Source organism: Hydra viridissima, unplaced genomic scaffold (assembly GCF_058129835.1).
Source record: "Hydra viridissima isolate aposymbiotic clone 2 unplaced genomic scaffold, HvirCarnegie_v1 scaffold_10, whole genome shotgun sequence".
Taxonomy (NCBI): Eukaryota; Metazoa; Cnidaria; class Hydrozoa; order Anthoathecata; family Hydridae; genus Hydra; species Hydra viridissima.
In genome coordinates, this window is record NW_028324309.1 from 17,246,944 (window position 1) to 17,269,774 (window position 22,831).

Genomic DNA, 22,831 nt, shown 5'->3' on the forward strand with positions numbered 1-22,831 from the left:
AAACATTTTTGTGTTTAGAACAACCAGAGCATATTCCTTTTTAACAAGAATGTGTTCCAGGATCATCATTTTTTTCCATCAGAAAATCATCTCCATTGAAGACATTTACAATAGAGACATGAGTAACAATACTTTCAGTTCTAATCAACTCTCCTGAGTTTAAAACTTTGAACTCATCCTTTCCCAATGGCTTCCAAAAGAAGAAAGAAACTTGGTAAATTTATAATAGCTACACACATGAGAATAGAGAATAAAAAAGAGAAAAAAAGAAATGGAAAAAAGGGAAAAGAATTTTATGAATGGTCTGTTTGCAGTATTAATTTTTTTAATTTCCAGAAAAATTTTTTGATTGGTGCATGCTTTATTCAACAATCATTTCAACGTCGTTAAATTTTAGAATCAAAGTTCTTAACTTCTCTTTACCCAATATTAAATTGAGATTTCACAACTTTTTATTTATTTTAATGTCGGCAAAAAGATTACATCAGTTCTTTCTAACAAGGAGGAGGACACAACCTACGGAGCATTCACCAGCGCATTTCTTTATACAAATTTAGACATTTGTTTGTTGTTAGGGGTTCTGTTTGTTAGCTACCCGCAAAACAATATCGCTAAAACCTTTCTGTTAATTGAGTTCAGTTAATCAGAACATACGCTGAGAACAAAAACGGAGAATCAATTTCTTGTTTACGGAAATTTATTCATTTTTAACTGAAAAAAAGAAACAGAAAAAATAATGGCCATTAGAGCTCTTTTATAAATCGTTAAAAAGCTGAAGAACCGAGATAAAAATTTCCCTTCTTAACTGACGTTTGTGTGGGTTGCCACAGAATGCTTTTCATTTCAATTATTCATTTTTATTCTTTAATGATTAAAATTTATTGGTATATTAGAAGATGTCAGTGGTTGTGAGATTGCTTTATGATAGCCTTGTGTTCTTGTGGCATTATGGAAGTAGGTACTAAAATGTATGTATAGAATTAGAACGTCACGAGATATATAAGGTGTGCAGGGTAAGCACCTTCGCATCGCCGTTCTTCGTAGTAAATCGAATTACTTTGTAAACTTTGAAGAACCATTCGCAATTACGAAGTTCTGAATTTCCAAATTTTTTCGAAACTTCGTACCGTGGTGTGACCAAAGTCCTATGCTATAAGAAAGTCCTAATGTCACAAATGATAGATTTTTTATAAAATAAATATTTATTACATTATAACTTTTAAATAAAACTACTAGATATCTAAACTACTAGATATCTAATTAAAATAAAAAAAATCATTCTCCCCAAATATTTGATACAATATAAAATCTATCGTTTGTTGCATTAGGCCTTACAGCATTGGACTTTGTTAGGTCATACCGCGGTAATTACGAAATTCCGAACTTGCGAATATTCACATCTCGTAGATAAAAACGAAGTCCGAAAAAAAATTTTTTTTCGCATCGCTTTCGTAATACTTCGTATGCAAAGGTATGGTGCTGATTGCAGAGGAGATGTGGAAGATGTCTATTAAGGTAGGAATTCTGAGTCTTAAGCATATACAAAGAAATATTTGAAGTATATCCGCATATTTTAAATGTGTCATTTATCGATATATTTTTCTTTTCTTTGGGTTTTGTAACTTTTTCAAAATTTTTAAATTTACTAATGTTTGAAAGTTGCGTTAAGTCTTTAAAAATATATTTATATATTTACATTTATTTCCAATACATTTAAGAATTAATAAACTATAGTTAAAATATATTTATTTTATCTTAAATAGAGGAATACTTTTGTTACAGAAAAAAACCCTGTTTTTATTTTTGTTGACTTGGATTCAAACCACAAAGAGAACTTCATGTGGAAACCAGCTCCAATGACCTCAAAAAAAAAAAAAAAAAGAAAACGCTGATAATTACCATAACATTATTTAGCAGCAAGAATTTTAGTAATTATATGCCCTTATACGACACCTTACAATAGAAATATGTCCAGCGCTGAAAAGTAAACATGGATGGATTGGAAATCCAGTCGTTTTTTCTCCTTTTTTTTATGAACGACTTTGGCTGATTATTCTCCATCTCATAACTTTTTATTATTTTACTTTTGAGAATTTTATTTGTTAGGATTTCGTTAGTAATTCTTAACTGCGATATTTTTCCGAAAACTTTCATTCTGACTTGTCTTTTTGTTCGACTTGAAAAAATCTGCTTGGTATAGCAAAAGAACCAATTTTCTTAACAACTACATATGAATTATTAATAGCTGCACCAGTGATCCACGCCGCACTTCCAATTATAGGGGTAGCCATATTTCTTGCGCTGCCCACGAGAGTGGCAGTAGTGTTATAGGCAGTTGATGTTACCTTGGAGATAATACCTGTCTGTTCCAAATTTTTGATTTCAGAGTGTTGCAGATCTGAAGTTCTTGAATTTGAATTTGAAGACACTAACTATAAAGAACAAAACGAAACCAAAAACACAAAAAAAATTACATAGAAGTTGATTGAATTATATACATTATTTATTTTATTTTTTTCAATTTCTTCAGGACTTCGGTAAGCAAAAAATCGCAAAAAGGCAAAGTAACTAAAAATCAGTAATTAAAAGTAAGCTACATATTATAATAAGAATGTTTTTTTAAAAAATATTGTGGTGTTACAAAGGAATACGAGAAAACTTACATTAATTTCCTCTTTCACCATTTTTATTGCTTGTTCCCAGTTTTGAAATATCGCTTAAGAATTAAGTAAATAAATAAACCAATGTAGACTGCGATGTTATTAACTTACTGACTTTTTTTAACACGTCGCTTTTTTTTATTTTATTTGGGTAAGTATAGCCACATAAAGTTCACCTGTATAAAAACTCATTGTTTGCATCGAAAATTCATTGCTCTATTCATCAAGTGTTTGTTGTTAAAGAAAAACTAATTAGACGTTTTTAACGCACTTTAAGTGAAAAACTTTTTAAAGTTTCGGTTTCAAACTGATTTTTTGCATTTTTTTATTTGACAAAATTTTTTGACAAAAAATCTTGAGTTTTTAAACTGTTATGTTTTCATGAGCGGAAAACGTGGTCAATCTTTTGACAATTTAACATTATAGCAAAAATAAAATACTTTCTTCTGATCCGGAAACAAAATGGTATGAAAACAATATTTATTTTATTCACTCAATGATCCCCCCCCCCCTCTCTAGCTAGTCTCCCCCTCTAGCTCGTCTCAGTCACTGTTTTAATGATTTGAATTAAATGATTTGAAAGCAAGATGAAAGCGAAACAGTTTAAGGAAAGAAACGTATTTAAAAGAAAATTTAAAAAAATGGCATGAAAAAAACTATGTTTATTTTTGTCGTTGAAACGATTCAACTTCTTAAAGAACTTTTGTCTCGTCGGAGAAGTCCACTTTTTTTGCGATAAAAGTTTTCTGTACTTATTTCTGAAAATTTTAGCTAACTACATTTTGCCTACGAACATAAAAAACTGCTATATCACAAAAAATAACTCGATCTTGTAATCTGCGTTTACAAAGAAAATTGAGATTTAGAAATAATGACTTGTAAAAAAAAAATTTCATAATTGCAGTGCGACATTATGACGACATTCTCATGATTTTATTGCGGTGGTGGGTGACGGTATGAGTTTTGATGGTTAACCGAGTTTTGATGTTTAACCGAGCATCGGAGAAAGATTCAAATGCTTGAGTTCTGAACAAATTGCAAATTTGAAGGCAGAAAAACAATGATGCAAACAAGCTCTAGAAAATGTTATAAAGTGAAGCACAAAATAGGCGCTATTTTAATTTCGCACCCCCGCCGCCCACCCCTTATTTTTATTGCAGATTATAAAAGATCGTCGTTCAAAAGTAAGAAAACGTTTAGGAAACTATACTTTTAGACCAACTTAATATTCTCTAAATTCAATCTGAAAAAGTTAATAAATTCATACGAAGCGCTAAAATTCGCCAATTTTTCAACGTGATGACGAATTTAAAAAGTGAAAGTAATTATTTAGAACTTAAACGTGGTTTAAGTTCTAAATAATTACTTTCGTGGTTAAAAGATATCTTTCAAAAAACTACCTCCTGTTGCGTTTTGAAACGCGAAAAACGCGAGTTTTTTTTTTTACCGTTTTAACCAATCGAGATTGGTTAAAATGGTTAAAACAGTCGCTGAAAGTTACAAATGTGTAAAAATTAAATTTTTCTACCATCCAACAGTGAAGCAAAACTGGGTTTTTTGTGGCAAACTTTTTTTTTATCAGTTTTAGTTATTAAAATTATTTTAATTTACGAATACAAACCCTGAAAAAATAAAATCTTGCATATTTATTGCTCAAACCTTAAAATCTATATAAAAAGTAAAATCATATAGAAAAAAAAAATTACATCAAAAAATAAAAAATTGGTTTTATCTTCATTCTTGCGAATAAAACAGCAGAAGGAAAATTTTTTTGTATTAATGAAACAGTTTTTCTATAAACTGGATCCAGTTGCGACTTTTTAATTTCTTTTTTGTCCACTCCTGGAATTTTTACCGATGCACCTTCATAAAAAACTATTTTTTGTATTACCGATCTGGTGCCTAAAAACTACATGGTTATAGCTAACAAATCATCACAAAAAAAAAGTCTGAACTTAAAAAAAAATAAAATTCATAGAAAGCAATTTAAAATAATTCTCAGTAAAGTTTTATTTAAAAACAATTGTAAGAAAGTTAAAAATTAATAAATGAAAAAAAAAAAGGGTTTGGAAACACTTCGTTAAACTCATGTGTCACTAACAGGAAGAAATGTGAAATAAAATTTTTAATGATATTTATATGTAAACAAAAATATTTATACTGATGAATGTGTCAATCATTGAAAAATTTTCAAACTTCATTAAATCATTTTAATAAAATCCAATGTGACTTGTTAAGTCACATTTAAGATTTTTTTTTTTAGATTTTCAGATATGAAAGTTTACAAAAATAGGATAAAAGCTGTAAGCGAAGCAAATAATAGTTAAGCGAGGCAGATAATAGTTAAGAAGGATGACTTCAGGATCAGAAACAGAGAAATAGATTATTCATTACCAAAAACTGCTTTAGAAATATTCTGAAAACATTTAAAACGACAACAGGTGGCATTCAACGTCACCCAGGATCCGGAAGGTTAAAAAATAAAAATTAAAAAAATAAGGGAGCGTGAGCAGTCTTAAATATTTTGTCGAGTAAGAACCCATCCAAAGTTTTATCAGCAGGCATGCTGATAGATAAAAAATAAATGGTGGCAATTTCAACAAGATATGGTTCCTGCCGACACACTGCTCTGTCAAAGCTTTGAGTGTTGTATGGGGCTGTCCATCTGAAAAAGAGTTTGGGCAAGTTGTAAACCATTTAAATTTATTTGGTCTCAAAAGAGATTTAGTTGGATTGACTCAGGATCAGTCATATTGCATTAAGAAAATGATGATATTATTGATTTCCAGCCATTGTTGAAACGTGTTGAAATGTGCTTGTAATTTGGTGATATTCATTTGGAACTCAACGGATCGTAATCATATAATTCCAGAGCTGGTTTTAGATGTTCATAGGCTCTAGGCGCCAACATTTAAAGAGTCTTTACATATGTAAAGTGGCATGATTCCTTTTCGGGTCACTTTAAAAAGCACGAGTTAAATGATCTGATAAATTGGTAGCCACTGCAAATTCTCTAACAACATCTGCATAAAAATATATTTGTATTCAAAAAAAGAAACTATTTGCTGATGAATTTGGAACAGGCAATTTTATTATCAAGAATACTAGAGATTCCACATTCAATGCTTCTATCGTTTCGTTGATTTTAGAAATGGCCAGATGAAGAGAGTAATGTACTAAACTTTATAAACGGTTCAGTTTCCTTGTTGCTTGTTCCATGTAAACGGTTCAGTTTCCTTGTTTGCTAGGTCCAATAAAAACAAGTTCTACAGAAATCTCAAAGGTGTTAAATTGTTGACATTCGATAATTCGAATTATTGCAAAAGACGAAAAATAAATTTCTGAAAATGTTTAAACTTAATGACTTTTAGAAAGATTTACTTTCAAGTACTTTTAAGCTTTTTTACGTTATTTAACACTCATTTACTTATGGTAAATAATTAAAAAATTTTAGATGATAAATGAAATTGACAAAATTTGCTTATTTCAGTATATTTTCTAGTATTCCAGATAAATAAAAGCATTTGTAAAAGATCACCTTGGCAACCAAGGTTTAGATATCAGTAAAAGCCCGACAATCTTTTCATTTTACAATCTTAGCAGCTTTTTACAACCTTAGCATCTTTTTACAATCAAGATTAAAAAAATGATAGAACCAAAAAAGATATTTGGTTAGTAAGGTAGTTTTGAAATTTCTGGTACTCGCCCACCTTTTGATAAACAACACGAAAAACAGTATTTGTCATAAGTTGCAAAAACGAATTATCAATTTAAATGCTTATTGCGTTTATGATCAGCAACTTTGATTTAACTTAAACATCTAAATACTATTTAAATGCACCTTGCATCGCTGCATCGACAAAGAAAAACTGCGTCATCAAAAAGCTGCTAAAAGATTGTAAAAAAGTTGCTAAAAATTGTAAAAAGCTGCTAAGATTGTAAAAAGCTGCTAAGATTGTAAAGAAAAAATACAAACCTTGCAAACTATTTGTTTATTATGATGGGAAGTTGCTACCAGATGTTTACTGGAGATTTAACTAAGCAATTAGGCCGATTACCTGTTATGCCCTCATCACGTTTTGATGATACCGCAAAGCTCTTTGAAGTTGCAAAGGATCTGGTTATTATCATCTTCAAACATTTTAAATCATGGAATTCACTATTTCGAAGTTGTTTGAAGCTTTGATGCTACTGCATCAAAATACTGGAAAAGTTTTTGATCAACGTCCAGTTGTGGTTTACTAAGTAGAATATTTTTGACGAGACCTTACAACTAATTAGATTAGAGATGATGATTCTGCGACATAAAATGGATTAGGGTCCAAAGCTAACAATTATTATTATTTTCTCATGATTGCTGACAATTCAAAAAAAAAAACAACAACAAATAAGAAGAAAAAAGAACAATTTCGTCCAACTGAGGCTCACACGCTGAAAATACCTCCTTGTCGTAATGGAGATTTATGCGCCTCTCGAACATTCTTTCAAACAACAAATATTGACTCTACTTTTCTCGCTGTTTCTGACACCCGGAACTTGAAACACCATTTTTCATGCAGATTTAGCCGCAAGTTTGTGGAAAATTTGGTTTGTGTCAATAATTCTGCTAAGCGAGGATTCGACACTTCAATGACACTAACACAAAACGAGAAGAACAAAAATAATTTTTGGTATTGCTTATAATTATTGTGGGGTATACGTTAAGAAAAACATACATTTCTTTCGAATGTTCATTGTTGAATTCATTTAGAAAATATATTTGAATATTTGTTTCAGAAAAAAGAAATTTTAATTAGTCTTATGTATAGTTGCACGAAAAATAAAAAAAGTAACATTTATCGTAACTTTCGTAGACTCTAGGAACGGTACCTGTAGCATAATCTATTCATGCATATTTCAGTCAAAAGACATTTAGAAACTCAACTCAGAAATCAAATTACATTTTGACGTTAAACATAGATGGATCTCAATAACTACAACGATCGCTCCCCTCGTTTTAACTAAACGTTTTAATAAACTTGAATTCAATTCTCTTTACATAAATACGAGTTGGATTTTCAAACTTTATAAACACTTCTAAATGCTTTGGCCCCTAAAACTTGCTTTAGAAATATCAATTTTTATAAAAAAGAAATAGCCTATTAGCTTAGTTCTCCACAATCCTAAACACATACGATATTCACTATAAGAAAAACTAATTGAAATTTTCTTAGCAATTGATATTGTGTAAATTCATTTTTGGCAGTAGCTTTTAATTTGAAAGGATCATCAGATGTTGTAATTATGCTCTTTTGCAGACTTGGTTTGCCAAAAGAGCATTACTACATTATTTGATCAAGGTGCCGATGCTTTCAAATTAAACGTTTCTTAAAATTTAAATATAAAACTGTAATTGTGTTTTTAAAAAGCCACTTCTAGATATATGGGTTTGTAAGATATTTTTTGGAAATTCCAAGGATTCATAATTCGTTGTCAAACTTTAAATTTCGATATGCAGAAAATTACAAAAAAATGCATTTGTGTATTTCTATTCACCGACGATTTTAAAAATGTTATTTTAAAAATGTTTTAAAAATGTTATACAAACTTTTTTTGAATTTTTCATTTTCATTCGATTCTCCCCAAATGCAAATAATTTGATTTTAAAATCTATCAGTTCAACAAACCATCAATCATTTTTTACTACTATTTTCTGTAACTTTGAAGAAATTTAAAGCCATAAACATAGGCCGCCACTAAAATCATCAAAAGAATGGTTTAAGACACGAATAAAGATAAAACTCTCATTGGGTTGTGAAGATTATAAAATACATTTGTTAACAAAAAAATTACTAGAATTAAAATTATAAAATAAACAAATACGGCAAACTATAAGAAACTTCTCATAAACGTGAGAAACATTGTGATCTGCGAACATAGGAACCGTTCAAGATCCTTTATAATTACAATTTTTCTGGAAAAAGAAATACTTCTCAGCATCTGATAATTCTACAATAATTTTATAAACCAAAATGTTATACATAAAACTTCTCCGAAAAAAACAACAACAAACGAACAAAGAAAAACGCCTGTTTCTTAAGAAAATGAAATCCCATGAAAAAAGATTTCTAATTTCAAAAACCAAATAACTCATAAAGAGAAATTTGAATTTACGTTAGAAGTAATAAGTTTTAATACTTGGAAGAAATAAATTCTAATTTAGAATTCGAATAAAAAGCCAGAAAATCATTTCAAAATGCATATCGGCTTCATGCGCTGCATGGAAACGAGGCTTGCCTCGCTTTCTGCTTAATATAACATTAAGTAATGATAGTGCCAGGCTGGTTAAAACACAAGGAAATTTTCTACAAAATTATTTTGAAAAATAAACTAAAAATTTGTGCGTCTTGCGACAAACAATTGAATATTACGAACATATATATATTTTTAAAACTTATAATTAGTTTGTAGAATATTTATACATAATAAATGTTCAAAAGTTTGCGCATGACCTAAAACTAGCACAATTTTTTCTTAACAAAAATATAATCATAAGTTAGCGACAAAATAATAAAGTGTCCATTTAAAATGTACATATATCGTATTGTTGTTATTCATATAGCCACAGTATAAAATATGAATTAACCTCTTTTTTAGTAAACATATTGTATACGTGTTTTGTTATATGTAACTATGTAACACGGAAAAAAACAAAACCAGACGTAATTATCGTGAGGAAAAGGATTTTATTGCGTTACAAAATAACGCAAAAATGACATTAAATTATGTTAAATTATGTTAAATTTTTTTCGAAGAGAACAAAAAAAAGACATTTAAGCTCAAATAGAGTGTGCAGTTAAGTTAAATTTATATCAGCAATTTCTTACCTTAAAAAATAAACTCATTATGTTTGAAAATTTAACAACGAGGGGAAGGGGGAAACTATATGTATAAACTTAGGTATTCAACAAAAAGAATATCTATAAAAAATAAATTAGAAAAAAGCTCAATCTGCAAAAAATGCATTATTACAAAGTTTTGAATCGGTCACAGGTTGTAACCGGTTTGGCAAGCCACCTAAAAATAAAACGGAAACAAATTTTTAGATCCGAGATTACAGAACTGCGTCTCCAACAAGACAAAAATGTGGTGACAACATCAGAGTTCCAAAAACAAAATACAAGCCAGGAGGTCAGCTGCTTTAAAAAAGCTCGAGAAAGAAACGAAGACAAAGTGAAAAAATACCGATTTGTTTCTTTCTTGGGTGAGAAAACATCTTTATCAAGAAACAATGACATATCGATACCTTCATCTGGATGAAAAATTTATGTTTAAAGCATGATATATGAAGATGCCCAAGTAAGAAACGTATCATAACATATACATCATAAAGTAGCATATAAACTGTTTAATAACATGCACAATATAATTTATTAATAACGACAAAAATATTTGTGATGCTTTTGAAATGTATAACATATATCCTATATAAACATATATATATATATATATATATATATATGTATACATATATATATATATATATATATATATATATATATATATATATATATATATATATATATATATATATATATATATATATATATATATATTTTTAAATGACGACATCTTGTATGAGAGTTGAATAAATTTAATATATGAACTTCAATAAATACGAATTCTCTCAATACTAATTTTTTATTTTATCTAAGAAATTTTCGCTAGATTATTGATACTAGCATCTTCAGCTTTAATTACAAATATAATTAAATTAAATTACAAACAAACATTAACGGTAATGTCACTTTTTAATGGCTTCTTTAAACTTCGCTTTAGTTGGGCTTCTTTAATATTTCGTAGGTATAAAAAGTATGGCGTCCAGAATTGCGTTTTTACATGGACGCCATACTTTTTATACCTACGAAATATTAAAGAAGCCCAACTAAAGCGAAGTTTAAAGAAGCCATTAAAAAGTGACATTACCGTTAATGTTTGTTTGTAATTTAATTTAATTATATTTGTAATTAAAGCTGAAGATGCTAGTATCAATAATCTAGCGAAAATTTCTTAGATAAAATAAAAAATTAGTATTGAGAGAATTCGTATTTATTGAAGTTCATATATATATATATATATATATATATATATATATATATATATATATATATATATATATATATATATATATATATATATATATATCATTAAAAATATATGGAGCAGTATATTATTTTTCACCTGCATTACTAGAATCCATGGAAAGGTTTGCACTAAAAAATTAATGTCATTTTTATCAAAATAACACAACAAAAAGTACAACTACAACAAGTTAAACTTTTAACCGTTAAAATGTCAAAGAAAAGTTTCATAAAACAAAAACTAGGTACTTCTGTACAAGTTGGTTAACTATGTCATCAGCATCTACCCTTGTTTCATCAATACGCTTGTGAATTTCAGCTGTTCTCTGCAAAATAAAACATTAAAAAAAAATTTAATTATAAAACTATAATTATAACTCATGTATATATCAAACTTCTGTAAAAATAATTCCATGCAACCCAATCATAAACTGTTACATAAATATTAAACTTCAGTTTTTTTATGGAAATTAACTAAAACATTCAAGCTAATGCAAGACAACTATTTTTAAACCTCGTAGAGAGAAAATATATGTATACCTTTTGAGGTCTTGTAGGACCAGGACTTATAAAATCAAGATCTGCACAACCAGAATCACCAGCAGCTGAAATTTGTTAAGGATTTTCTGTATTTTTTTTTTTTTTTTAAAAAAAAAGATTTTTTTAATATCAAATCATGCTTCCTAAACTCAGAATAAAAAGATAAACTTAAAAGATACAAGTACTTGAAGGTTGTCTTGAATGATTTAATGGCTGACCAGATGACCTACAAATAAAATGTCTGTAGTTAACAAGTAACAAATACCATGATTACAAAAAAAATTATTTTTTCAAACCTCTACTAAATCAGATCGTTTAAACCTAAAATTTTGTTCTCAACAATCAAGTCAATTTTGAGAGTCAAAATAGATAAATTTAACACTTTGCACATAATTAAAATAAAATGGTTACTGATTACTGAATTACCGTTTTTCAACACTTGAACTTCTGAAATGTGAAGATGTGATAGAGTGCAGCTTATTGCTTCCACTGCTAGAACTACGGTGATGTCCTAACAGACTTTTACGTTCTTGCTTATCATCTTCTATGATGCTGTTTCGAGTAGCAACGTAAGTACCAGTACTTGCAAAATCAGAAGAAACACACAGCGAAACAGAATCACCAGTAGTACTAATAGATGATCGATGATCATTTGAAGATTCTTGGCTAATAATATTAGCATTTTAAATAACAATTTTTTAGAATTAATTTCAAATACAAAAATATCAGCCTCCATAGTCAGCCACATGATAATTGCTGGCCAATCAGATATACTAATAAGGACAAAATGCATTTAGAGAAAAATTTTTTGAGAATGGAATTATTTTTAAAAAAATATTACAAATAAAAAAATGGAAAAACCAAATTCCTTACGGTTTAAATAATGGATCTCCAGAGGTGAGGGTCATACATGCTGTTATCTAAAGACATTATAAAATATAAACTATTACTAATTTCTTAGTAATAGCTTATATTTTTGTAGTCAATCAAGAAAAATTTCTTGATTGACTTCAAAAATATAAACTATTACTAAGAAATTACTAAAAAATTAACAATTATGTAACAGGAAATACCATATACTCTTTTTGATTAAAACTTGGTACCTGCCTTTATTTTAGTATGAGCAATTCAGATAATCTATTACAGCAAGGAAAAACAAAACAAAACAAAAAAACAGTATGTCTGCTATATATCTATTTACTTTCAGTCAGTAAAAAAGAGCTTTTTACCATTTTTTTAACCTATTCTTTTTTAATAAAAAGCCACATAATGTATACTATATACTAAGTTTTGAACATAATAGTATAATTACTATATCCTAAAAATTATTCTTAAGAATGATTCAAATAAAAAAAAACTAAGCTTGAAAAACAAAACATAAAATTGCATCAAAAGGCAAATACAATACAAACTTGCTAGAACTCTACCCAAAGTGCAGTCAGCAATTAATTCTATTATGAAACACTTTAATAGGACTAGCTCAGTACTCAGAAAAGCAAGATTAGTTTAAAAAATGTCATAATTCAAGGAGTCAGAGTAAATTTGATTTCTAAAACAAAAATTACAGAAAACTTCAATGAATAAATTGATGTTCAACTCTTTGAAATGTTTTGAAATAAGTGGTTACCATAGCCAAATTGTGCAGAAAAAAAAAAACTTGGTCAGTAAGATCAAGAAAGTTAAGTAAACAAATTATATTAAGTAACGCAAAGAAGATGTAATTGTTTTGAAATAATTTGGCTAGATGAAAGCAAATTCAAAATATCTTTTTCAAAATTTGAGTCTAAAAGACTGAAACAAAAAAGTTAATAACAATTTAACATTGAGAGAGGTGGTTCCATGATGGAATGAGACTATAAGGCTGCTTCTTTAATGCAAAAACAAAACAGTAGGTCTGTAAAGGCATCCTCAAAAAATCTACTCTCAAGTGCTCAACAATTAAACATTCAATACAATTTGCGGAAAAGTGTTAAGCAATAATTGTCAGAAAATATCACAGAAGTTCTTGAATAGCCAACTCAAACTTGAAATCTAAATCCAACTGAATGCCCATGGGGACATTTAGATTGGAAAGTTCAAACACTTCAATAAAAAATGATTTATGTGATGTTGGTAAACTTTTAAATGATGGCTATCATAAATTATCACAAGCAGGTTTATTAAAAATTATCAGCTCTTTTTTAAAAAAAAATTTTAAATTTTTTAAGTGAAATGTGGAGAACTAGAATAGTATAAGACACAAAAAGGTACAATATATAAAACATATTTAGGACATATATCCTATATATGTTTTATATAGGATATATGTTATATCTTGGTTATAAATTATGATGAAAAATTGGGTATCAGAAGTTTTTATCGATATCATATTTTGTGGAAAATAAATTAAGATGCTTTTCATGCTGCTAAGAACAAATCTGTATGTAGAAATAATACTGTTGAGCAAACCTAACTATTCTTTTATGTTCAACATTTATGAATATCATCTTTTTAATTAATTATTGTATAAAGATTATCTTCATAAACCAATTTCACAAGATTTCTTAAAATACTTTCATCTTTAAAGTAACCAGTTTATAAGTTCATTGTAGAAATTATTTGTACACACCTTAAAATAAGTATAATGAAATACCTTGTATATTATTATATCTTTATATTAATATCACTAATTATATTATTTTATCATATTACTATCAATATTATATCTTTAATATACAGACAAATATTTTGAAATAGACATTTTTGTTAGTATTTATTTTTATTAGTAAAGGTTTATTATGATTTTATTATTTTGTAAAGTGTTTTATATAGGATAATTAGTTTATTTTTAAAACAAACAAAAAAACAAAAAAAGAATCAGTTAAAATTAAGTCATTTACTTAGACCATTTTTAAGACTATAAATGGTAAAATAGTGGAAGCTATCGAAACAATTGTGGAAGTTTAATTTGGCTAATTAGAACAGATAAAAATTGGGTTCCAATCAACACTGTAATTAAGACAAAAACTGGAAGAGAGCCAAGGTATAATTTAAAACAACTATTAACACTTATTATTTTTTGAATTTAATGCAGAACCTAAATTTATAGTACTTTTTTGAATCTTCTTTTTTTAAATTAAATTCTTAAGTATGAGAGAAACAAGAAAAGGTTCAAAGTGCAGTGCTGTGATTGCATGGTACATTTTGTGTTTAACATTTGCAAATTCGTTTCATCATACTATCAAAATTATATTGACACATGTAATGAATCACCCTCAAAATTCAAAACCTAATTTTGCAATAAGGTGACAGAAAGGGTGAATGGGCTTAGTTATAATTAGCTACATCTCAGAACCACTTGAAGTTGAATATTGGAATTTAAAGATATCTGTTTTTAATTATTCATTTTACAATTATCAAAATAAAAAATAATGAAATAAATAGTGACATTTTTTTGCACAGTAAATTTAAGATACAGATGCATTATGTTCCTACAACTAACTTTTCTATTCTAAGAAAATATTGCTTACTTTCAGCATTGAATTGTCTTGTCTGTGCTGCTTAGAATCCTTGTATCCTTCCAGAATATATCTTCGAGAAACACTTCCGTAACCAGCGTACTCTGCTAAATTAACATCAACGTATCCAAGCTAAAGAAAATTCAATAAAAACCATGGAAACAACAAAATAATAAACTAAAAAAAAATGTACAATATAATTTTTGTTGCAAAAACTTATTTAGCTCTAAGTATTTTTAAAAATTTAAGCTTAGTTTTTTGTACACCTAATCAATAAGTAAATGTTGAATATTTCAAGGGTGAAAATAAAAAAATGTCACGAGGTTCTCACATCATACATGCAATAGTTAGAAAATAAAACTCAAATTTAGAAAAATGTAAATTATTAAAAGTAGATATTAACTCCTAATATATTTTTTATTAGTATTTTTTAAAGAAGTTTTTTTACTTAAATCTCTTTTAAATTTTTATTGAAATTTTTGGAGATTTAGAGAGGACACTGGGACCAGTTCCAATTCCATTAACTTAGAAAAATTAATTACCACTAAATTTTTTTAATCTAATAAAAATTTCATCTTACATTTCCAAAAACAAATTACATTACTATTATGCCTTACTGTACTGGTATTGACTACTCAACTTGACAAAATGTGTCAGTTGTAGTCAGCATGAATTAAACATTTGGTTTATTTAAACAAACTGATATTTTAATGTTATTAATTTTTAAAAATTCATAAAAATAATTCTTAAAAAATTAAAAACAGGTGCAATATTGCAATTTTTTTTTCATTTCAAATTTGCATTTAATATTTAATGAGTTAAAACAAGATAACAAGTTTACAATTTAATATTTACAATCTAAAAGAAGATAATAAGTTTACAACTTTAACATAGAAATACTTACCTTTTCATGGTTTTTCCCGCCTTTGACTTCCTAAAAAAAAGGAATCTGTTGATAAATTCCAAAGTTTTGTTTAAACAAATTTGATTAGCATAAAAATATAAAACAAGAAAAACTCTAATTCATCTAAAATAGAAACTTTTGAACTTATGAATTCAATTCTTACTTTTTCAATTCACTTAGAAATTTGTAATATTAGAAAACTCTGAGCATGTAGTTTCTTGCACACTGTAATCATTATGCAAATGTGCTAATCCCATACACCTCTACTTACTTTTTTATTTCATTAAATAGCCTTGAAAAAATCTGTTATGCCCTACTTCAAGATACAAATAAAGGGACTACAATACAAATTCTGAATATCATTATTGGAAAATTTGTCACTTTAAATCTGATGATCTTCAAGAGTTTGAAGACCTTCCAGAAAAAATTGTATCACATTAGAAGAAAATTTAGTGGAAAAAATTCCATCACACTTTAACACTATTATATTCTTACAAATTAAAAGACAATAACTTTAACAAGGCTCTGTTTCTTCAACTATTAAGGGAAGCTTTAATGAAACTGATGGCCATATTTAAAATTAGGTTTTCTAAATAAACTTGAAGAAAGGTATTAGAATTCTTATTAAACTTGAAGAGGATTATAAACGATTCCAGGGAGATTGCTTGGATTGTGCTCTTGATAAACATAATAAAACAGACTTATTTCAGTTTGAAAGCATTTTTTCAGTTAATAAAACCTTATATTTCACTTTAAAGAATTTTGAAACTCTGATACTTTTTATACCTTGCGTAACCTCTTCACTCAAGCTCAATTGAGGTTTGAGCAGGGCTTAGAGATTCACAAGGAGAATAAAAAGTTAAGTATAGTTATTATATATAGTTATTATATATAGTTACTATGACTATAGATAAATCTCTGAGCATTTTTAGAAAAGAATTTTAAACAACTAAACTTTTTTTTAAATGAAATAAAACTAAAAAAAAAAACTTGCTTTTCGGACTGATATACGACAAAAACAATTTTCTAGCACACCAGTAACTTGAGATGCTGTCATTTTGCATGAAAAAGTAAATTGGTTTTCCCATTTTACACAGTGTGAAACCACATTATCTCTAAATAACAAGTAACATATTCAACTACATCATTTATGCTGGATTACAAAAGAAAGTGACTTTTTGTATATGTATTAATTTTATAAAATTACAGATGAAAATGCTCCCATAATTTACCCATGTTGGCTGTACTGATGTAAAATTAAAATCAAGGTAAAAAAATTCAAGTTAACTTACTTTTAAGATCTGAAAATGCATTAATACAAAAGAAAAAGCTAAATATTTTTGTATAAATATCAACAAATAATGGATTTTTCTAAGACTAATCAAGTGAACTATCATACTTTTAAGGCTTTCTACCTAAAAGGTAACAATTTTTGTTAATATTCAATATTAATTATCTTTACGAAGATAATCACCTTGAAGTAAGTCCTGAAAAATCACCACCATTGATTAAGCGAGTCTTGCAGTAAATAACACCATTTAAGAAGGGTATGCTACTTAGCTCTTGTATACTGAGTTTTACATCAAATTTAAGCTTTCTTTTCTTCATTACCACTTTCAAAACTTTTCCAAAGTGAATAAAAGTTTATGAAACTTTGTTTTCCACATGAAATTTCATCAATATAAAATATGAAAAAAGCTATTAAAATGTAGTGATGGATAATAGTTCAATTTTATTTTGTGTCTTAATGCGTTACCGTCGTTTGCACGGTATGTCGTCATATAAATCCTCACTTACGCTAATAAAAAAAAAAATTGTGAAACAGTCTAAATATGATTGTATATTCAGATATTGCAAATTGAATGAAAGTTCTCGGGAAAAATTGAAAGGATAGTTAGAGAATTGACCACAGATAAATGAAAACACGAATTCTTGAACGAAACCCACTCGAGGTTCAGGAAAATCAAATGTTATTTCAGGAATAAAAAATTGTTCATCAATAATGTTTCGTTATGTCATTCAATTTACAAATTCGAGTTAATTATTAATACTTTGATGGAAATGATTCCATGAATTATAATTCTATGATACGAACTCTCATTTTAAATTTTAGGTTATACATTTAAGATAAAAACAAACAAAAAATCTACGTTGATTTTCTGTTTTTTAAATTGATTTTAATTATTTTTGAGAATAATTAACATTCACGTACATTAAAGTATAACGTCTAGTAAACTGGCGTTAAAAAGGTAATGACTTATGACAATCGTAAAAACGTTTGTACTTCGCCCTCAATTATTCTTCGTCTGTCTAAGGATTAATCACCACATTGCAAGGAATATCTAAATGACAGATTATCTTAAATTCCCACAGGGTATTAAAATTTTTGTTACAACTTTTCTTAATTTTACCCCGCTTAACGGGAAGTTTTTATAAAGTATTTTAAAAATTAAAATAATTTAAAATTTAATTAAGTTAGTTCAATTATTTCATTTTTATATATTAAACTATTTTGTTTATATCTTATTAGTTAAATAAAAAAAATTCAAAATTAAAATATTTTTTGTATTGACCACGAATTATTGACACTCGAAATGACTACGATTTAGTAAAGAAACAAAGAATAACTGGCTTGGTGCGAATATCAAGATGAGTTAAAGACGAGTGAGACAGTTTTTTCAATCCCCTGAAACCAATGGAAACTTTGTGTACACACAGTACACAAAAAAAACAAAAACACAGTTTTGCTTTTTTTTTCTTTTTTTTTTTTTTTTTTTTTGCATGTGTGCTGTTTTAAATTTTGATCTGCTTCGGGGTGCTTGATCTGCTCAGATTACAAATTCAATAAATCACGCTTAGGAAAACTTAGTGCTGATTTTAACAATAAATTTTATGCCTAAATTGTGAAGGAATATTTCGCTTAAATTGCAAACATTTGTTGTATAAGAAATTGGGACTTTTTTAGATTTGAAACTATAAATCAAACCAATGCTCTCAGAGTTTATTTCACACACTTAGCGAGCTTGTAGTTTAAAATTTTTAATGCGCTCCAAATTTAACAGCAGTTACGTTTACGCTCGGATTATGATAAAAAAAAAAAAAAAAAAAAAGAAAAAAAGCTTGCTCCAAATAAAGCATTTATTTCCTACATTTACATGGATTTCCGATTAATGGATTTCCAGTTATCTTTGGCTGGAATGAGTGTTGCTATTAACAAGCTAACAAAAATAATGAAAATTGTAAAATATATGGAGCTTTCATAATCAACTCCTGTCGGAGTTCCTCGATACATTTCATGTTTGGTAAACTCAAGCTGGAAAAAGCATCCTAAAATTATTAAAACATGCATTAAGTTATGACTTTGTCCGCAACAGTCGAATTTACCAGGATAAAAACGCTCTGGAAATTTCGTAACATTTAATAAACCTGCCCCTAATAATGGTAATGCGCTGAGTAAAGCTAACGTTAAGCCACTTGTATCGCAATCCGAAGGATTATTGCATGTGATTAGTCGGTATATGTACGGAATAGAGTTCCAAAGATACGCAGTTATGTATGTCATTGTTCGTATAAGATATTTTGCAGACTGCCATTTTTTTCTTGATAAGCAGTTTAAAAATGTAGACGCAATCGAAATAAACATCGCTCCTATATTGAAGAAGTAAGAATTTTTAAAAAACTGAATATCTGAGAAAAGAGCTCTGGCGTAAAAGAACGTAGCTTGACCCGAACAGTATGTGTATATAGATATCGCTGCATAGTCAAGATAGAAACATCTGTGTCTTGCTTCGATTGACATCGAGTTAAACGTGTGCGCCAAGGTACTCATCAGACTAAATCCAATATTTCCAAATATACTGCACGCTAAAGGCCATGTTTTAACGTCTTTCAGATCCATTTCATTTTTAAAATACAACACAAAAATAAGAATAAAGAATACAAATGAGGCGAAATGCGAAAGAATATTGAAGGATTCGTTGCATGAAAACATTATCGAACTTTTTAGACAGTCTTTAAATGACATGTAGGGTTTTCGGTAACCTCTGACGATAAACGGGTCGTGAAATTCTGGTGGAATGTCATCTCTTTTTAAATTAAACATATCTTCAGCCAGCTGGTCCTTTTTCGCTCTCATTCATGGAAATGGAAAATGTTGTAACAACCTGAATAGTTTTTTAAATCTTCAAAGATCTCGAGGCAATTTAAAACATCTAAACCTCATTTGGTATTTCAAATTCAATGTCAAACCCGAAACAAAAGAAAAAAAATGAGCTTTTTATTTGTTGTAAAGTTTTGAATAGGAAGTTAATGAAAACCACTTGAAAAAAATGTTCAAAATGCTTGTGCTTAGCAACTTAATTCTTTTCGGATTATGTTCCTTAACATTTTTTTTAATGCGCTTTATTCTTTATCAATATATACTTAAGTTAAAAACCGCAATCAAAAACAAAAGTTACTTTATTTCATATGTTTCTTGAAAAAACGGAAACAAGAATTTAAATGAAAACGAGAACGGAATGAATTATTAAAAGGTGACGAATGCAAATACATTTATAAATCGTAAAAGCACCTGATATGAGAACGATAATGTCTTTCAAATGGCTTTGAACCCAATTTATCTACCATTATGAGACCGTAGTCAGGATAACATTTATTTTTTCAACAGGAAATTTCGATTTTTACAAGCTTATTTTTAAAAATATATCTCATCTATGCGGCGAGTAGGCGGATAGTTTGTTTAGTTCTGAAAACGTCTTATCTATCTGTTCAGATCGTTTGTTTTGAATGATTGATCTGATTGCATCGAAAATTTGGTTAACATATTTATGAGCTTCTTTCATAACTTACTCCTAAATCATCTGAACTAAAAGAGGTAAAAAATCTGAGCTAAAAGAGGTAAAAAATCTGAACGAAAAGAGGTATAAAAAACGATGAAAGCGATTTTATAGCGGTGTAGTGTTGAATCTCAAAAAAACTATTTATAATAGTATTGCAAACTGCTCAGGTACTTTTGAGAAAGATGACCACATAATTTCTCGATATTTCAACTATTTTCGAGTATTTTTATAGATAAACATTTTTTTTTATTAACGTGTCGTAACGATTTTGACTGACGAGTAAAACAAAAAAAACCTGCCATTATTTAATGCGTATAATTAAATATTATTAATGACTGATACCAATAAAAAAAAAAAATTAATTTGCATTTTCTACCAGAGAATTGAAATACAATTTCTGTCTAAACTCTCTTTATGTACCGAGGTTGGATTAAATAAATAACCCTAACTGATAAAACCGTGTTAGCGCGTTTTAACTTTTTCTATACGCTCTTTTTAAAGATTTCCCTCGATAAAATTGTAATCATTTGATTTTTCTAACATACATCACAATTCCTCTCTCAATCTTTTCTGCTTTATTTTGATTTAAGCCATGAGCAAAAAAGAAAAGTTGGATTTATATCCAGATTTTTATTTTTAAATTGGTTAACAAAAACAAGTCCGTGACATCCATATTATTATCTCATTCCTTATTTTTCTACATCTATTCATTTAATAATGCAATACCTTAGTGAAATTAAACGTTTTAAAGTAAAATAATATTATTTAATTTCTATAATATGAATTGGTTCAATACAAGGTATTCGTTGCACTTTTATGCAATAAAAGTCTACAATATACTTCTGCAATTCTTTTTATATCAAATCTTAGAGATCATAAGATTTGGGAAGTTGATTAAAAATAAAGTTCGCCTCACAAAAACTATTCAAAAATGGTTGTTAAATTTGAATAAAATACAAATTATTGTCAATTTAAAACCTTCTTTCCGATTCTCAGTTCTATCACCACAACAAGAAATATTCTCTTTCCGTTCATGATGTTGTTTTAATAAAAAAAAAAAAATTATAAAAAGTACCAACGGCATTTAAGTAATTACTATATTTCATCAAACAGAATTAATTCTAAATATACAAATATACAAGTCAATTTCTAAATATATAAATATACAAGTCAATTAACATCCGCTTCTATTTTTTTTTTTGATGCACATTAAAAGATTTTCTAGAAGGTTCCTTATCAAACGTGGGAAAAACAATTGCAACATACAAATTCACACCAACAACGAACATTGTTACATGTAGGGAGGGATTGCTATCAATTTCTAATGGAACATCACGTGACATCTCATACCTTATAAACTCCAGCTGGATGTAGGAACCTAATGATAGTAAAACATGCATTAAGTTGTGACTTTGCCCAAGACAGTCAAATTTCCCTGGGTAGAAGCGTTCAGGAACCTTTGAGACATTTAAAATTCCTCCTATCAGAAAGAAGAATCCATTCAAAGTAGCCATAAATAAACCACTTGTATTACAATCCGAGTTATTGTTGCATGTCACAAGACGGTAGCCGTAAGGAATAGAATTCCAAATATATGCAGTTATATACGTAAAGGTTCTTATTACATATTTTGCAGATTGCCATTTTTTTCTCGACAAACAGTTTAACAAAGTGGATATTATAGAAATAAGTATACTTCCTACATCAAAGAAAAAAGAATTTTTAAAAAATTGATTATCGGAAAAGTAGGGTCTTGCATAAAAGAATGTGGCTTGTCCGGAACAGAATGCGTATATAGATATTGCTGCATAGTCAAGATAGAAACATCTGTGCCTTGCTTCGATTGACATTGAGTTAAACGTGTGCGCCAAGGTACTCATCAGACTAAATCCAATATTTCCAAATATACTGCACGCTAAAGGCCATGTTTTAACGTCTTTTAAATCCATTTCATTTTTAAAATACAATACAAAAATAAGAATAAAGAATACAAATGAGGCGAAATGCGAAAGAATATTGAAGGATTCGTTGCACGAAAAAATTATCGAACTTTTTAGACAGTCTTTAAATGACATGTAGGGTTTTCGGTAACCTCTGACGATAAACGGGTCGTGAAATTCTTGAGGAACCTCATCTCTTTTTAAATTAAACTTGAACTTCTCACCCAGGTTTTCAATTCGCATTTTTTAAACTTTTATGCTAGAAAAATTAATATCTAACCGTTAGAAAAAATATTTTTTCCGTTAGAAAAAAGATTTTTGATTGCATTGCA

General features: G+C 28.2%; 4 protein-coding genes across 4 annotated transcripts; all 4 read right to left on the reverse strand.

The window, feature by feature from the left end:
* Nucleotides 1–1,773: 1,773 nt before the first annotated feature.
* On the reverse strand, nt 1,774–2,959 carry LOC145181612 (uncharacterized). Its single transcript, XM_080056742.2, has 2 exons — nt 2,664–2,959; nt 1,774–2,432 (listed from the first exon to the last, which is right to left on the reverse strand). Exons 1-2 carry the CDS (start codon nt 2,682–2,684, stop codon nt 2,151–2,153), a joined length of 303 nt encoding a protein of 100 aa, XP_079912868.2. The 5' UTR covers nt 2,685–2,959; the 3' UTR covers nt 1,774–2,150.
* A 5,492-nt stretch (nt 2,960–8,451) lies between these two features.
* LOC145182036 (EEIG family member 2-like) lies at nt 8,452–17,524 on the reverse strand. Its single transcript, XM_090100202.1, has 12 exons — nt 17,196–17,524; nt 16,716–16,836; nt 15,722–15,751; nt 14,830–14,949; nt 12,194–12,240; nt 11,747–11,986; nt 11,500–11,546; nt 11,321–11,385; nt 11,030–11,106; nt 10,881–10,912; nt 9,885–9,951; nt 8,452–9,716 (listed from the first exon to the last, which is right to left on the reverse strand). The coding sequence occupies exons 1-12, from the start codon at nt 17,327–17,329 to the stop codon at nt 9,668–9,670; spliced, it is 1,029 nt and encodes a 342-aa protein (XP_089956328.1). The 5' UTR covers nt 17,330–17,524; the 3' UTR covers nt 8,452–9,667.
* A 1,297-nt stretch (nt 17,525–18,821) lies between these two features.
* Nucleotides 18,822–20,070, reverse strand: LOC145182004 (membrane progestin receptor gamma-B-like). Its single transcript, XM_080057232.2, has one exon. It carries the CDS (start codon nt 19,854–19,856, stop codon nt 18,873–18,875), a length of 984 nt encoding a protein of 327 aa, XP_079913358.2. The 5' UTR covers nt 19,857–20,070; the 3' UTR covers nt 18,822–18,872.
* A 1,572-nt stretch (nt 20,071–21,642) lies between these two features.
* LOC145181069 (membrane progestin receptor gamma-A-like) lies at nt 21,643–22,831 on the reverse strand. Its single transcript, XM_080056059.2, has one exon. The coding sequence runs from the start codon at nt 22,740–22,742 to the stop codon at nt 21,747–21,749; it is 996 nt and encodes a 331-aa protein (XP_079912185.2). The 5' UTR covers nt 22,743–22,831; the 3' UTR covers nt 21,643–21,746.

Coding starts and splice junctions, on each gene's coding strand:
- LOC145181612 (XM_080056742.2), bottom strand. CDS start 2,684: ATGGTGAAAGAGGAAATTAAT. Junction 2,433..2,663: donor TGGTGAAAGAGGAAATTAAT/GTAAGTTTTCTC, acceptor TGTTCTTTATAG/TTAGTGTCTTCAAATTCAAA.
- LOC145182036 (XM_090100202.1), bottom strand. CDS start 17,329: ATGAAGAAAAGAAAGCTTAAATTTGATGTAAAACTCAGTATACAAGAG. Junction 16,837..17,195: donor TTTTCAGGACTTACTTCAAG/GTGATTATCTTC, acceptor CTTGTTATTTAG/AGATAATGTGGTTTCACACT. Junction 14,950..15,721: donor GCGGGAAAAACCATGAAAAG/GTAAGTATTTCT, acceptor AATTTTCTTTAG/CTTGGATACGTTGATGTTAA.
- LOC145182004 (XM_080057232.2), bottom strand. CDS start 19,856: ATGAGAGCGAAAAAGGACCAGCTGGCTGAAGATATGTTTAATTTAAAA.
- LOC145181069 (XM_080056059.2), bottom strand. CDS start 22,742: ATGCGAATTGAAAACCTGGGTGAGAAGTTCAAGTTTAATTTAAAAAGA.